This window comes from Chenopodium album, chromosome 1 (genome assembly GCF_948465745.1).
Source record: "Chenopodium album chromosome 1, dcCheAlbu1.1, whole genome shotgun sequence".
In the NCBI taxonomy this organism is placed as follows: domain Eukaryota; kingdom Viridiplantae; phylum Streptophyta; class Magnoliopsida; order Caryophyllales; family Amaranthaceae; genus Chenopodium; species Chenopodium album.
Genome location: NC_137834.1, coordinates 56,754,994 through 56,770,570, shown reverse-complemented (window position 1 = coordinate 56,770,570; position 15,577 = coordinate 56,754,994). Strand labels below are relative to the sequence as shown.

The following is a 15,577-nucleotide window of genomic DNA, read 5'->3' as shown; positions in this document are numbered from 1 at the left end:
CTATCATGTTTGGTGGGATGTTGATTCATATATGCCATGCACGTGAGTATATGCATTTCCATGTTTTTCATGCTTTTGGAAAATCCAAAAATATTTTTGTTTACTTCAAGGCAAGTTTAGCAAATTGTGTTTTGTTTGTTCTTATTTTGGACATTATATCTTTTGGATTTGTTTACTCTTGAATGCCTTTCTTCCTAAGTGGTTAATGTGTGCACGGTTTGAGAGTGTCATTGGTTGACTCTAGGATATTACATGCTAAGGTAGCCGGGTTAAGAACTTTTAGGGCGCCATGAAGCCTTAGTTCACGGGTATGTGGTAAGATGGTGTTGCTCTCTATAGTGGATTTGGCACCCTTAGTTGGTATTTGCTTAGTTATAATCCCGTGTGAGGTAACATTGTTCTAGCCTTCATCACTTTGTTGTGTGGCACATTTGGATCCTTAACTATGCATGTCTTGATCCTTGTTTTGACTTATAGCTCCCAAGATCGTGACCGAAGCACTCTAGGGGAGGAAAAGGGCACTTCTTTCTCATTTTTCTTTATCTTCTTTTTATTTTGTTACAAATTTGATTTTCTATTTTGCATAAACCTACTTGCTAACCAATTTGAGCCTTATGTTTCCCGCTCTTGTTTAAACCACATTACAAACCTAATGGCCTATGTTTACCAACCTTTTAGTTAGTGAAGCATTGGCATGTGAGGTTTGAGTTTTGAGTTGTTGATCATAGACAAGATGCACTTTGAGATTTGGTTAGAGTTGAGCTTGTAAAGAAATATGCAAATTTATGAAAATCAAATGAAGTTTCAAGAAAAAGCCGTCCATGATAAAAAAAAAAGGGGCAAGGACAATAACAAAAAAAAAAGAGAAAAAAAAACAAAAACAAAAACACCAAAAATATTTTAGATGGTTTCATTTTCTTCCCTAGTTTAAGCATTGAGGACAATGCTTTGTTCAAGCTTGGGGGGAATATTGTGTTTGTGTTGAGTAAGCTTTGGGGAATGGCATTATTGGTATTTTTGTTTGATATTTAGTGAATTCTTGAGTGTTTTTGAGTGTCGGCCGCACTTTTTGCTTCACTTAGGAAATATCACCAAATTTTAAATTTTTATCCCACCTTAACCCTTAGCCTTACGTTACAACCAATAAAAAGACCCTTGGACTCTAGTGAGTTAGGTCAAAAGAACGGTGGAGGGAGATAGACTTCAAACCTATGGAAAGAGTATGCATAGTTGAGACGTCGGGATTACCTTCTCAAAGTTTTTCATTTCTTTATCTTTTTCCGGTTCCTTCGTGGAATCTTGAGAAGCTATCTTAAGGGTTGATTTGAAGCTAGTGGAGAGAACGTGGCCCGATTGGTTGGGGCTAGGGTGGATTGAGTCCTAAGTAGTTCTCTATGCTTAGCATGTGTTATGTTTCAATCAACCATTGACATCTTGGAACGTGCATACATTTGTCCATTTAGAAAGGTTTGCATTCATTAGTACTTGTCCTTATCTCTTGTCCATATATGAGCTTGTGTTTTGCTTTTTCTTTTCGTGTTTCTTTTTCGTTACCTTTGGTTTTTGTTGCCTTGCCTTGGTTTTTGTCAAGAGTTGTGGGTTAAGCTCTTGGGAAACCCTCACGAGACCTCACTCGTCCTCATAGGCAACTTTGGGGTTTTAAGGGCTTGTTGTAGCTAAAAACAACCGTGATTCCTACGACAGTGAGTTAGTGTACATTCTTTTCCCTTGTTTCTATTTGGTTTCTTTTGGTTTCAATAATTCCATCTTGTTCTCTTTTGCCTTAGCTTTGCTCGAGGACGAGCAAAGGTTTAGCTTGGGGGAATTTGATAAGTGATATTTATGTCACTCGTAGGGGTAGTATTTAGGTTATTTTCGTGTCTATTTTTCCCTTATTTTCCTTTTATTCTCTTGTTTTCTCTTTAATAAAGTCTCCAGTTTATTTTGGTAATTTTGGTGTGTTTTAGTTTATTTTCTTATTTTATTAGTTTTAGTCTATTTTCCTATTTTATTTTACTTATTTCTATTTTATTTATTTTATTTTATTTGTCTTGGTTTTATTTTATTTCGTCCTTTATTTATTTTTATTTTATTTATTTCTATTTTATTTATTTTATTTTATGTCCCGATCCTCTCCTCGGTTTTCTTTGTGTGTAGGTTTGCAATCGTATTAAGGTTCAAAGCTCAAGTGTGTTCCGAGTTTCAAAGTCATATTCGCGTTCGGGTCCCAAGTTGAGTCAAATGCCAAACGAGCACAATTCACAAGCTTTCAATATCAAGCCCCTGCTGCTCTATTATCCTACACCACACCTTTCCTTATCCTACACCACACCAAAACGCCAAACCTCCCCTGCTCCCTCATTTCCCCTGCTGCCCAGCCACGCATCTCCCCTCACAATCCCTCACACTCCCCTGCTTCACCCCATCAACACCACCAACAACAGCAACAGCAGCAAACCCCCAGCATCTCCAACCACCACTCACTCCCTCACCACCTCACAACATCCGCAACAAACCCCTCAGCCACCATAAAGCCCCAGCAGCGTCGGCATCAACAACACCAAAACCGCACCACCTCTGCTTCCATTCGACCACCAGCAACCAGCAGTCACCACCGCAACTCACCGCAGCAAACCCATCTCAACCACATCCACCTAATTACAACAACAAGAACGCAAACAACATTACCCACCAATCAGAGAAGCCGCTTCAATCGAACCTCCGAATTTTCCCAAATCAGCAATTGCAGCTACCCAGGCCTCCGCGGGCGCGCAACCCTGTCAGAAGGCGCACACAATTGGGCTCCAAAGAACAGAATGATACAGTAGCATTTGCGCGACCTCTGCGCGATGTCTTCGCGGGCGCGCAAATGTGGGTTCAATCACGAACTTCTCACGTGATTTTTATGAAAATCGAAGGGCCACGATTTAATGCTAGATGATTGTAGTTGATGAACGGTGGTGATTGAGCAACCATGGCCGTTGATGATGGAGTATTGACGGTGGTGATTGCTTGGATGATGCGTGGTGATGAAGAGCAGCCACGAAGAAGATGGAGAAATTGAGTCTGATGTTTTGGGGGGAATTGTGGGTTTACTTTTATTTTTCTTTTTCTTTTTTTATGTTTATTTTTGTTTTCCTTTTTCCTTTTCTGATTTTCTTTTCTTCTTTATTTTCTTTTCTCTTTTTACTTCTTTTCTCTTTTATTTCCTTTTTATTTTCCTTTTCTTTATTTATTTGTTTTCTTTATTTATTTTTCTATTTTTCCTAGTTTTATGAAGTTAGTATAAATACCCATTTTTGGGGTAATTAGGACAATAATTATTATCCATTATTCTATTCTCTAATTTAGTTTTAGGAGAGCTTCTCTCTCTAGGTTTAGATTAGATTAGATTAGTTTAGAGAGAGAAAGTAAGGGTTTTTCCATTGATGAATTTGGATATTGAAGAAGGAGCTTGATTGAATCTTTGCAAATCTTCATCTTTAATTAATGAGCAATCTCTTACTCTCTTTCTCTATTTTTGTATTTAGTTTTATTTGCTTATTTTGATTTTCCTTCATTGCTTGTTGGTCATGTTAATTCTTGATTATTTGTTGATTAATCTTGTTATTATCATGATTAGTGAGTAATTTCCCCCATTGAGGGGATGGTTGTGGTGTAGTTGGATCTTGAGCATGTTCTAGGTTTAGAGTTGATTTATTTGTGATTAAAGTCTTTATATGCTTGATATTCTTTAATCTACTTGCAAAATGCATGTTGTTAGTTGATTAAAGGTGAAGCTTTGCTAACAAGGAACGGAAGTTGACTTAGTTAAGGTTCATTAGTATCGATTGTTATTTAATAGTACCTCCTAGTATATGGTTCTAATGTGGAAACATAGAGGCTATGTTAGGAGAAGCCAATTGACCCCGGAAGGCGGCTAGATTGGACCTTTTATTTCGATATTTGAGCATGTTTAGTTCATAATTAATTCAACTTCTATGCTTTTGTTTATGTTCAAGTGAATGCTACACCTAAACCATTTCCCTTAATGTTTTATCTCTAGTTTTAGTTTGTTTAGACCTTAGGTTTACCTTCCCTTATTCCGGACTAGCTTAATTGTTGATAGCATTTGGTAGTGTTTAATCGTTCTCTGTGGTTCGACCCCTATGCTTGCCTTATACTCGTATTAGGTTTGTTTAGGTGTATAAATTGTATTTGATCGAGAGATAGTCGTTTGACGACGCGATTATTCCCTTGTCAGCTGCATGTAGTAGATTTGTGTACATGATGTTTCTTTGCCAAAGAGGTCAGCATTCCTCTTGGCAGTGAGTCACCTACCATATTTAGCAGAATATCATCAATAATCTGCCTTTTCTCTTGAATGTTTAATTCTCTGCTTTGCCTGACATTGTTTGCCTGTTGATTGTCCTGCTCTGTCTCTGTTTCTGATTCCCTTGTCTCAATTTCTTCATTATGTTGCTGTTGAGTTGAATCTTGATTGTCTGACCTTGAACTGTTGGAATTTTCTTCCATCACCATGTCCTGCTCCATGAGCAATTGCTTGATGTTAAAAAAATCATCCTAGATTTCTGCCATGAGTCCTTTTTTTTTTTTTTTTTTTTTTTTTTTTTTTGCAGATTTGATGGTAGGTGATGAAGTGGAGGTGACTTGCCTTTTTTGGGAGCTTTTAGTGGAGCCTAATTCGTGTACAAATTCACTAATGATGCTACTACTAACTCAGCAATTAGGAATTAGGACTAATTCAAGTTGATGGTTTTTGTAATTTTCAAACAATTTAACTAAATTTCTGGTCTATAATCTCTAACTTCTGTTTTTGATGAATTCGAATTCCCCCCCCCCCCCAATCCCTTGATACGTGAATGTGTGTGAATGAAGGTGGTGAATGAAAAGGTTCCTCCTTTTTATAAGGAGCTTTTGGTAGATAAATTTGGTACATTTGCAAAATTTTGAATTTGACTTGAATGTGTTTTAAATTTTCATGAAAAGTTGGAGTGAAAACAAATTTTGGAGGCTAAAAAGAGAAGCCTTAAAAAAAAAGTCAGCAAAAAAAAAAAAAAAAGAAAAGAAAAAAGAGGGAAAGGAGAGGGAAATAAAGAAAAAAAGTTACATGCCCTCCACTATTAAAGGAACCACTTTTTTCCCTCCCTTTTTAACTCTCCTAATCACATGTCCTTCACTTTAATCTATCCCCTTAAAAAATTTTGCCTAGGAGTCCGTTCTTTTCCTCTTTGTTGTGAGTAAAAAGAAACGGAGGGAGTATGTCTTATGAATCATGAGACTAAATAATAGAACATCAATTATCAAAAAAAAAAAAAAAGATGGTAGTTTTTTTAAATAAAAAAAGAAAAGAAAAAGAAAATGAAAATGAAAAGGGTAAATTTTTTTTTTTTTTTGAGAGAAAGTTAGTGCACTTTATTAATCAAGATTTAAGGACAAAGAATCCATAAGTACATACGGGGCAATATCACTAGGACAATGGTTTCCCCAAATCTGCTCAACCCCAAATGGCACTAACCTCGCGAGATGGTGAGCAACAAAGTTACCCTCGCGTTTAATATGTGACCAACTAATAAAATCAAAATGCATACTAGCAACAAGAATATCATAGAGAATTTTGGCAAGGTCGGAAAAGTAAGTTGACGTAGCTTGGAGTCTTGAGATTATGCCTTGGCAATCTGATTCCACAACAAGATTCTTTAGCCCGTGTCTCACCCCCAAATTGATAGCAAACCGGACTGCCATAGCCTCTGCAACAACAGCAGGCCACTTCCCTAGCATTCGCCTGCAACCCGCGAACAGAACAGCCCCTGCTTCGTCCCTTGCCACCGTACCGAGTCCTACCCATCCTTCAACCGAAAGAGATGCGTCACAGTTCACTTTGATAACCCCGCTGCTAGGGGCAATCCATCTCTTAGAGCTGCTGCTTTTTGCTTTGGATATGCTCCCATAAATCTTGGAATAATATTTGTTATAATCAGCCACGAGTCTTCAAACTCTGCCAATAATAGCCAAGTGCGAGATCTCTACCCCATTGAAGATTTTATCATTCCTCCTACACCATATTTGCCACATCAAAGCAACTCCAGTTTGGCGTTTTCTCCCCTCCACCTTATCCCACGAAGCAATTAAGTCAGAGATGCTCATCGGAGAGAAATTCGACCACTTCTCTTCGCATTCACACTCTTCCCAGAGGTTCCTGACCGTGTGACACTCAAACAAAGCATGCTGAAAAGTCTCTTCACAATTACACCAAGGACATCATTCGTTCTCAGTCATTTGCCTTCTCTTGAGCAAGGCTCGAACAGGGAGTGAAGCCGTGCATAGCCTCCACAAAAATTGGCGAACTTTCGAGGTCGTATCAAGCTTCCCAATCATAACCCAAGCATGGTGGAAATCATCTAAATTACATGATTTGCCAAGAAGATATGTTGTTTTGACGGAGTAAACTCCATCCATGGTGAACGCCTAAGTCAAAGAGTCTTCGGTCTCGCGGGAACTAAGAGGTATAGACATAATACAATCTACATCCCTCTCATTAAAAACAGAAGTGAGAAGCTCATAGTTCCACTCCTCACCATTGCTATTAATCAAGTCGCATACCTTATTGACATTACTAGCTCTGTCACTAGTAATGTAGCGTCCTTGTTCATCCGCCACCCAAGGGTCATTACATATATCAATGTCAACCCCCTTTCCCACTCTCCAAACTAATCCTTCCATCACTAGGGACTTTGACCCCCAAATACTCTTCCATGAATGACTACCAAGCAAACCCAAAGAGGAATCTAGAAAAGACGAGTTTGGGTAGTTATTACTTTTTCAAACCCGAGCTAGAAGAGAGTTGGGATTCCGAATAAGGCGCTAGGCTTGTTGACCAAGCAAAGCTTGGTTAAAAACTGCCACGTCTCGAAAGCCGAGGCCCCTGAGGCATTTAGGAGAGCACATAGAATCCCAATTTTGCCTATGAACATGACTCTTTCCATCCGAACTCCCCCACCAGAATTTTGCCGTGAGTGATCGAATCTCATCAATAATTCCAGTGGGAATTCTATAGACGCCCATTAAATAAGTTGGTATTGCTTGAATGACTGATATAATGAGCACCTCTTTCCCAGCCCTTGACAGGAGCTTCTCCTTCCACCCTTGGAGTTTCGTCCATATGCGATCCTTCAAAGCTGCAAATACAGATTTTTTAGATCTCCCAATAATAGTAGGAATCCCCAAATACTTCTCATGAGCATCCACAATTTTCATGCCCAATAATTCAGTCAACTCATTTTGCTTCGACACACACACACCTTTTCTAAAAGAGACCTCCGACTTTTCATAGTTAATTTTCTATCCGGAAGCTGCTTCATACAAGTTGAGAATATCAACAATTTTTAAGCATTCCACTTGGTTAGCTCTAGCAAAGAGTAAACTATCATCCAAAAAAAAGAGATGGTAAACCACCGGTCCATTCCTACTAGCACGAACACCGTGTAAGGATCTATCCTCAACAACCTTGCAAATCATCCCTAAGAGGGCATCTGCAATTTGAATAAAAAGATAGGGAGAGAGCGGGTCACCCTGTCTAAGACCTCGGGAAGGATTCAAATCACCATAAACCGCCCCATTGATTATATAGGAGTACGAAACAGTAGACACACATTGCATAACCATTGTAACCCAGTCCCGAGCAAACCCCATTTTCAGAAGCAAACTCTCCAGAAAAAACCACTCCACCCTATCATATGCCTTGCTCATGTCTAACTTCAAAGATATCGACCCCTTTTTACTTGTACTCTATTTTTTCATGGTGTGGAAAATTTCCAGAGCTATAGGAGCATTGTCAGTAATTAAACGACCAGGAACAAACGCACTCTGATTTTCTGAAATAATCCCAGGGAGAATATTCTTCAATCGGAGAACAATTGCTTTCGAAGCAATTTTATATAAGACATTACATAAAGAAATCGGCCGAAACTGAGACATCGATGAGGGTGAATTGACCTTCGGAATGAGAGCAATATTAGTTTTATTGATCGACTTTAGGGAGCGAGCACCATGAAAAATTCCACACACTTGACTAGTCACATCATTCCCGACAATGTGCCAAAATTTTTGATAAAATATGGCATGAATCCCATCTGGTCCCTGGGCTTTTGCAGGGATGCATCGAACTAAGGGCAGCAAAAACTTCATCTTTGGAAAAAGGTCAAAGTAGCTCGATATTTTGTTCATGGGAGACAACTTCACCAACAGACTCAAGCACCTTTTCACACCCCTCAAGAGTAGGCATAGACGAGGAGAAGAGATCCTCATAAAAATTAGTCACAATGTGCTCTAAATCTTCTTCATCTTTGCACCAAACACCATCTTCGTTGAACAAACCTTTGATCTCATTTTTCTTTCTTCTCTGAGAGGCTTTGTGGTGAAAATACTTGGTGTTTCTATCACCGTCTTTAATTTCAGAAACACGGGATCGCAGATACCAATACGCTTCCTGCTTATTGAACAGATCATCAAGCTTCGCCATTAAAGAAGAGCATAATTTCAGATTTTCGTCGCTTAAATTTCTCCCCTGCACTTCCTTCAAAAGCAGCTCCGTATCATTGATTTGTTTATCTAGATTCTTGAATTTTTTACTACTCCATTTCCTCAAAGCTCCCATTAATAATTCTAACTGCTGTTCCATCATCAACCCATCAGACTCCTCCAAAACTTGTCTCACAGTTGTCTCACAAGCACCATCTAAAAGCCATCCGGTATCGAATTTAAAACACTTTTTGCCCCTTTTCCTCTTCCGCTTTGGCCTCTTGAGACGAGCTAAAATCGGGGTATGATCCGACTTGAGCCTAACCAAATGTTCAACTTGAGCTTCATGGAATAAAGAACACCAATCAGAATTGCCACAAAATCGGTCTAATCTCTCCCGGGCTATCCTCCCTTCCTCCTTGCCTCGTTCCCAAGTATACCAAGACCCACCGCACCCCAGGTCACGCAAGTCACAGGCTTCAAGAGTATCACGAAAAGTCGGGATATCTCTCCTAGCAATATCAGCCCCTCCTTGAATTTCATCAGAGTTTAATATTTCATTATAATCACCACCTATGAGGATAAGACCCTGGTACTGCCCACACAATTCACGGATCAAGAGCCAAGTCTTATGTTTATTAAAGCATTCTGGCCAGCCATATAAACCAACAAACCTCCATCTTCCCAACTCCACCGAATTCATATCACCACAGATATGATTATTAGAAAAAGACACTAAAGAGAAATTAATTTTATTACTACTCCAAAAGAGACACAAACCACCAAAAAGACCAACACTACCAACACTAAAAGCACAATCAAAGCCAAGAGAAGCTTTTTTTATTTTCACACGCAGACTTACCGATCTTTGTCTCTGAAAGAAAGACAAGGTCCGGGGCAATGGTATCACACCACCTACGTAGTGCACGAATGGCTCGGGGGTTGCCAAATCCCCGAACGTTCCAACATAAAATACTTATTGTTGTTCGCGGGGTTGGGTAACACCAACTCCGAATACTGTCATGAATTCTGAATCAATGAGCATGCTTGAATCAAGTCTTGCCTTCTTCTCCTGTTCTGGTACTTGCTTGTCAGCATCACTAATAATATCATGAAGTCTCTTTCTTTTGCTAGCTTCATTAGTAACTGCAGTGGAAGAGCTGTACTCCTTTTTTTGGGTGAGGTTTTTCCACGTTCTCAAACCAGACGCTACAATGTGCTGCGCATCATGCTCCATACCCTCATGTTGTTCTTCACTTGTCAACTCAGAAAAAGGCTGCTCTCCACCAGCTATTTTCAAAGGCAAAATTCCACCACTCTCATTGCTCTGAGATGTTTGCGGGAATTCAAACATGAGCTTCTTTGCCACCCCTGGAGGTCCTAGCTTAATTATCCCGGGATCATTATAGCTAGGCCTTTTCTTAACATGTTTCTCCTTAATCTTCTTTAAGAGAGAATCCTCTCTTGCACGTTCTGACTCTGAAATACGAGATCTTTTATGAGGTGATCTGCAAAGAAAAGGATCGTATTGGAAAACAACTTCCTCTTTTGATGCTTCATTACAGTCAAGGAATTGACAATCCTTTTCAGTATGATCTAATCTACCACAAAAGTAGCAGTAATCTGTCAATCTCTCATACTTCAAACCCACCCACTTCGAGGAAGAAAGGCCTGTAGCAATCTTTAAACCACGCCTCAAGGGTTTTTTTAATATCAAGTAGAACCTTGATTCTCATAACTTTCTCCCAGCCAATGGGGTCTGTGTTTTCAAAATCAAGGAAACCTGCTAGGCAATCGCCTACCTCCTTCGCAATAGCAGTAGTGCGTTTGTTAAAAGGAACATCCTCAAGGTGCACCTAGAAGGGGGAGTGCGTGAAAGAGACCTCCGATGGCTGCTCATCTCCAGAAATCTCTTTAAGAACAACAAGTTTGTCATCAAAAAACCACGGGCTGCCCTGCATAACACGCTCCTTTTCCTCCACATTGAAGAATTAGAAAGCAAAAAGATTAGACTCGACCATTCGAATTGCTACATCATCCTTCGCCCTCCACACTGAGATTAGGGTTCGTTTTAGGGCATCAACATTAAACGGTTTGTTTGTTAATAATTTCCCAACCAGAGTTAGGGAAATTTGGGAATCCACATAAGTCTCAATCGATTCATCAATCGTACATCCTACCACTACATTCTCTTCATCAGTCAATTTTAATTTATCCCATTCCTTAAGCAAATCTGACTCCATACTATGGCGAAAGGGAAAGGAAATCAGAAAGCAAATGGAAAACACTACCTTACCAACGGAAAATAGAGCCCTAATCAGGGACAAGGCACCAAGTCGACGAGGAACCCTAGAGCGAGGGACAGAATCCTTTTGCGTTTTCTCTCGGCAAAAGGGTATTTGGAAAAGTGAAATTTATGGCCTAAAATCTATTCTCACTTATATTACTCGGTACTATAAATACTTAAATAGATAGATAGGGTGACCGTATCACGCGACGCCTGAAACACAAACCCTAGGTTTCAAAGGGGAAAAAAACCCTAGAAATTGAGATTGAGATTGTGTGAGGATGTTATAACCTATGCAAATGGATTGGAATAGGAAGAGATCGAGATCACCAGTTAAATGGGAAAGATTGAAGAAACTTTGTTCCGGGAGTAGTAATCTGAAAGCAATTAGATTATATTTCATATCGTTGGAATCTGGTGATAGCAAATCGTTTTTGCTGAATATACCAATAGATGACATCGAATGGTTCAGTATGGTCGAGTGCGGTGAATCCTACCGTCTTTCCCACTATCACAATATCGGCGATAGAAGATTCCGTACTCGAAAATTGGAGCCTCAGTTCCTTTCAGATGTAAGGGGAGCTCCCGGTAGTATTCCCCTTAGCAACTCTACTGTCGTTGGCTCCACTGCCTACACTTTGTATTTTGGTAAGCTTCTCACCCTAGACCTTGATTACAAACCCCCATTCCCAAATTATTTTCAAGAATTTGAGGAAATCGCACTACCTCCTTCTTGCCCTCGTCCCTCCGACCACTTTGGTATTGAAAATCAGATGAGTTCTAAGCTTATTTCTCTTCGAGGCCGTCTTTACTATTTTGGGTCCGGATCTAAGACCTTTGGTGAGGTTTATGATCCCCTCACCAACTCATGGTCTGCCCTCAATGAGCCTCGTGGAGTCGATTCCACCAAAGTCTCTATAGTCTTTAGGGGCGAAATCCTGGTATACGGCTATGATGGTGATTCCACTCAGATTTACATTTATAATGTTGACTCTGGTGAATGGAGAAGTCGTTCCAGTACTCCTAAGTTTGATGATGATGCTTGTCTTTCGGATCCTTTCCTTATTGGGAAGAAAGCTATCAATAAGGAGGATACTGACTCCCCTATCATGTATTGGTTCAGTCGCTTTAGTCAAGTTTTCTCTTTTAATTAGGAAACTATGGAGCTTTATCAAGGAAATGTTGTTGGGATAGACCTCCAATATCTGCACTATGGTCGGTCACTGCGCTGCAAAGTTTGCGTTTTTTCATGTATCTGGGGACCTCTTCTGCATGCCTTGGAATCTCGTATCAGCGTACCACGTCACTTTTTTTAGGGTCATTGAGGATGATCCCGAACCTGGTTCTTTGACAGCCTATGTTGTGGGTTGTGTTTGGGGTAATTTTACCATGACACGTGGTCCAGTCAGAGTGTGACACGTGTCACCTTAGGGTTAGTCCAAATAAGACCAATCCCTGTTTGACATGTATCCTCCCAAGGAAATGGAAAAAGGCGGCCTTCATGGCCCAAATCCCGAGAAAGCCGCAATGCGGCGCAGCCCACCAATGATTAGGGCTTGATGACCTAATTAGGGGAACAATTCCCAAGGACCCTATAAATAGGGAGATTTCCTCCTTTTGGAGGCACGTTTTACCATTTATTACAAATTTTTCTCTTTGATAGAGGCATCATGAGCTTGGAATCCGAGTAGATCTCTACCTAAATTTCCGCACGTTTTTACTTCTATTCAAGTTACTAACTTGACCGTCGGAGGCGGAGCTCCAACCACCTGGGGTCTCCGTTATTTTGCAGGTGCAGTTCACGCGTGGACCAGAATTTGTGATGTAACTCTCCCAAGGGACAAAAACACCCAATGAATGAGTTATGTCTTCGTCGTCTGCAATTATTAGATATATAAATGGATCAAATTATGGAGATAATTAAGTTCGTACATTTGGGTCGTCGTTTTGCCATAGCTAGAGGTACTAACGATCTTTGGACTAGTAAAATAGCCCAAAGCCCAATTGGACGGATCCTATAAGGTCACACAAAGGGGATAGATCGAGCATTAGAGGACAAGGCCCGTCATGGGCCTCATCACTCTAGGTGGCCGGCCATATGGAGTGGACAAGGGAGTTTTGGGTTTCGTGCCCTAGTCTAATTATAATGAGATTATAAATAGACTAGGTGCCTAGGTTTGCAGCAAGGAAGCAATTAGCTGATCAGTGTGATCAAAACCTAATTAGCAAACACGAAACCTAACCCCTCTTATAGTGCTCTCTCACACGGCTCTCCTCCTCCTTATTGGCGCCGGTGGTGTTTCGTGGTGGTGGTCGTTCGTGCGGTGGTCGGTTGTCCATAAAGGTGGTGATCGCGATTTTCCTCAATCACTTGACCATTCTAGTATTGGTGGACGGCTCGTTCGAATCTCGTGGAATAAGTAAAGGAGCAACGCTTAGGGCTCTATTCTCTCCCTGATTTGCCTGTCGAATAGCTTCGTGGAATTCACGCTTCAAAGGTATGATTATGTGTCTTGTGTGTTATGCATGTGATTCTTAGGATTGGTACTTGATTGAATATGATTCATGTTTTTCTATTGCGTAGTACCTATAAACTCCTACACCTAAAACTTTTGGCGCCGTCTGTGGGGAGAGTACCTCAAAGATGGTTCAAGAGTCTGTACCACCTCCTAAGCGTCTGGGCGACGACCCGGAAGTTTTCACTACCCAAGAGGATGAAGATCCTTAGGTTGAAACTTATATAGCCGATGATGGCTCCCTGATAACCAAGCGCATCTGGCCTAGAGACACTCTGGAGCGGGGTGCCAGCCAGGCGGGTACAAATTGACCCCCTGGGCAGCCGGAAGGGGAAACCCATTCGGCCAGTGGATCAGCTCCCGTCACTCGAGACGAACTCATGAAATTCATGACAAGTTTCAAGGGTGAAATTAAGGATCTGATTTAAATATTGTGATTATCCCATAATTAGATTAGGATATAATCGATTTTAAAATTATTTGATTGGCTAGTAATTAGGATAGAATCTCCTAAATTTGTTAGGATAATCATGGAATATTAAATATGATTTATCTTTCTAGATTAAAATATGATTTGATTCTATCTCATGACTAAATTAAATATATGATATTTTATAAACGGTCATAAATAATATATGATATTATCTAATTATGATTAAAATATGAGATATTTTAGGAAATGCGTTGACTTTATTATGAACATTCGATGTTGTAGTTTAGACAAGCATGTTGAGTGATTTATTATATGGCACTTTTATAATATATGATATTATGTTGCTATATATAGACTAGTATGGCCCATAGATTCTTAAATACGATCTGCGCATCGTGATGTATTTTTGTAATCTAAATATGGTATGCGTACTGTTAATTATTTTTGTAACTTTTATTTAAAGTAAATTGAATAGTTATTTAAATAGTGTTAGTCCAAAGAAGCTCATGAAGTGAAGGTCCAAAGGAGCAAGGTGGATGGAGATCCATGACGATTCAAGTGGGAGCTTTTTTCATTTATAGTTTTCTTAGGACTAAGGGGCCATACTATGTCATGTTTTATTGCATTAGTAGATCATGCATGTTATATTTTATTTATGTTGATTGATGATGCGCTAGAGTTCACTAAACAATCACAACATAATAAATCTAGGTCCCAGTAATATTGAGATTGCTTTTCCAATTAAAAACCCGATGAAACCTTTGATATTTATGATGGGTCATGCCAAAGCTGGGTGTCATATTATATCTTAGGGGAGTGGGGGTAAAACAAATTTTTCACTTTTAATTGGTTATGCTCAACAAGGTTACCTAAAGAGTTTAGAACCTTGAAGCAAAGGGAAATAATTAAACATGTGATGATTAATTATTCAACCAAGAGTTACAAGAGTTGTAATCAGTAAAGAGTTTACTCACCTTGAAAATGTAATGGTTGATGGTAGGGCCAAAGTCAAGTCAATTATTGCACAAATAAAGGATCTTGGAATCACTTAAATTCAATTGGGATCAATTAATTATTGAATAAAGTGTTTTAAAGTTACCAAATGAATGTGTTTATGGTACTTTAATTTTAAATTAAACATAATTATTAAACTTTGCCTTATTTTGACATAGATCGGTAGCCGTAATCACAATGACAACAACGTTTACAACCTACGACCATTCCTTGAGAAGGATAGGTTGATAGGGGATAACTTTTCTACTTCGGAAAGAATGCTAAGACTTGTTATGAAATCTGAGGGTAAAGAGGATATCATTGACACCCCATTGCCAGGAGCTCTGCCAGAAAATCCAACTGCGGCAGAGATCAAGAAGCACAAGGAAGCTCATGACAGAGTTATACCTACCACTTGCTTAATGATTGCTACCATGGAGCCTAGTCTTCAAAAGGGTTTTGAGGACCAATTTATCATGAATTTTAACATGACTGCCACTGCAAAGACTATGAATCAATTGCATGCAATGCTGGTTAGTGCTGAGAAACAAATCCCTAAAGAACCTAAGAAGGAAGTTCTTATGATACAACAGGGAAAGGGGTTCAAGAAGAAGGGGCAAAAGGCTAGTGCCAAGAGCAAGGGCAAGCAAGTTGCCAAGGCTCCTGAAAAGCCTAAGACGACTCTAAAGCCCAAGGCTGCAAGTGAAAGTGAATGCTTTTACCGCAAGAAGAAGGGGCATTGGAAGCGAAATTGCCAAAAATACCATGACTTCCTCAAGAAGAATGGAGCATCAACCTCAGGTATAATGTTATAAACATTTTAACTTT

At 39.6% G+C, this 15,577-nt stretch overlaps 2 protein-coding genes across 2 annotated transcripts; both read right to left on the bottom strand.

Annotated features, from left to right (window-relative positions):
* Positions 1 to 7,341: 7,341 nt before the first annotated feature.
* Positions 7,342 to 7,749, bottom strand: LOC145633022 (putative mitochondrial protein AtMg01250). The gene has a single exon (XM_081685333.1). It carries the CDS (start codon positions 7,747 to 7,749, stop codon positions 7,342 to 7,344), a length of 408 nt encoding a protein of 135 aa, XP_081541459.1.
* A 451-nt stretch (positions 7,750 to 8,200) lies between these two features.
* On the bottom strand, positions 8,201 to 9,223 carry LOC145633008 (uncharacterized). The gene has a single exon (XM_081685323.1). The coding sequence runs from the start codon at positions 9,221 to 9,223 to the stop codon at positions 8,201 to 8,203; it is 1,023 nt and encodes a 340-aa protein (XP_081541449.1).
* Positions 9,224 to 15,577: the final 6,354 nt, after the last annotated feature.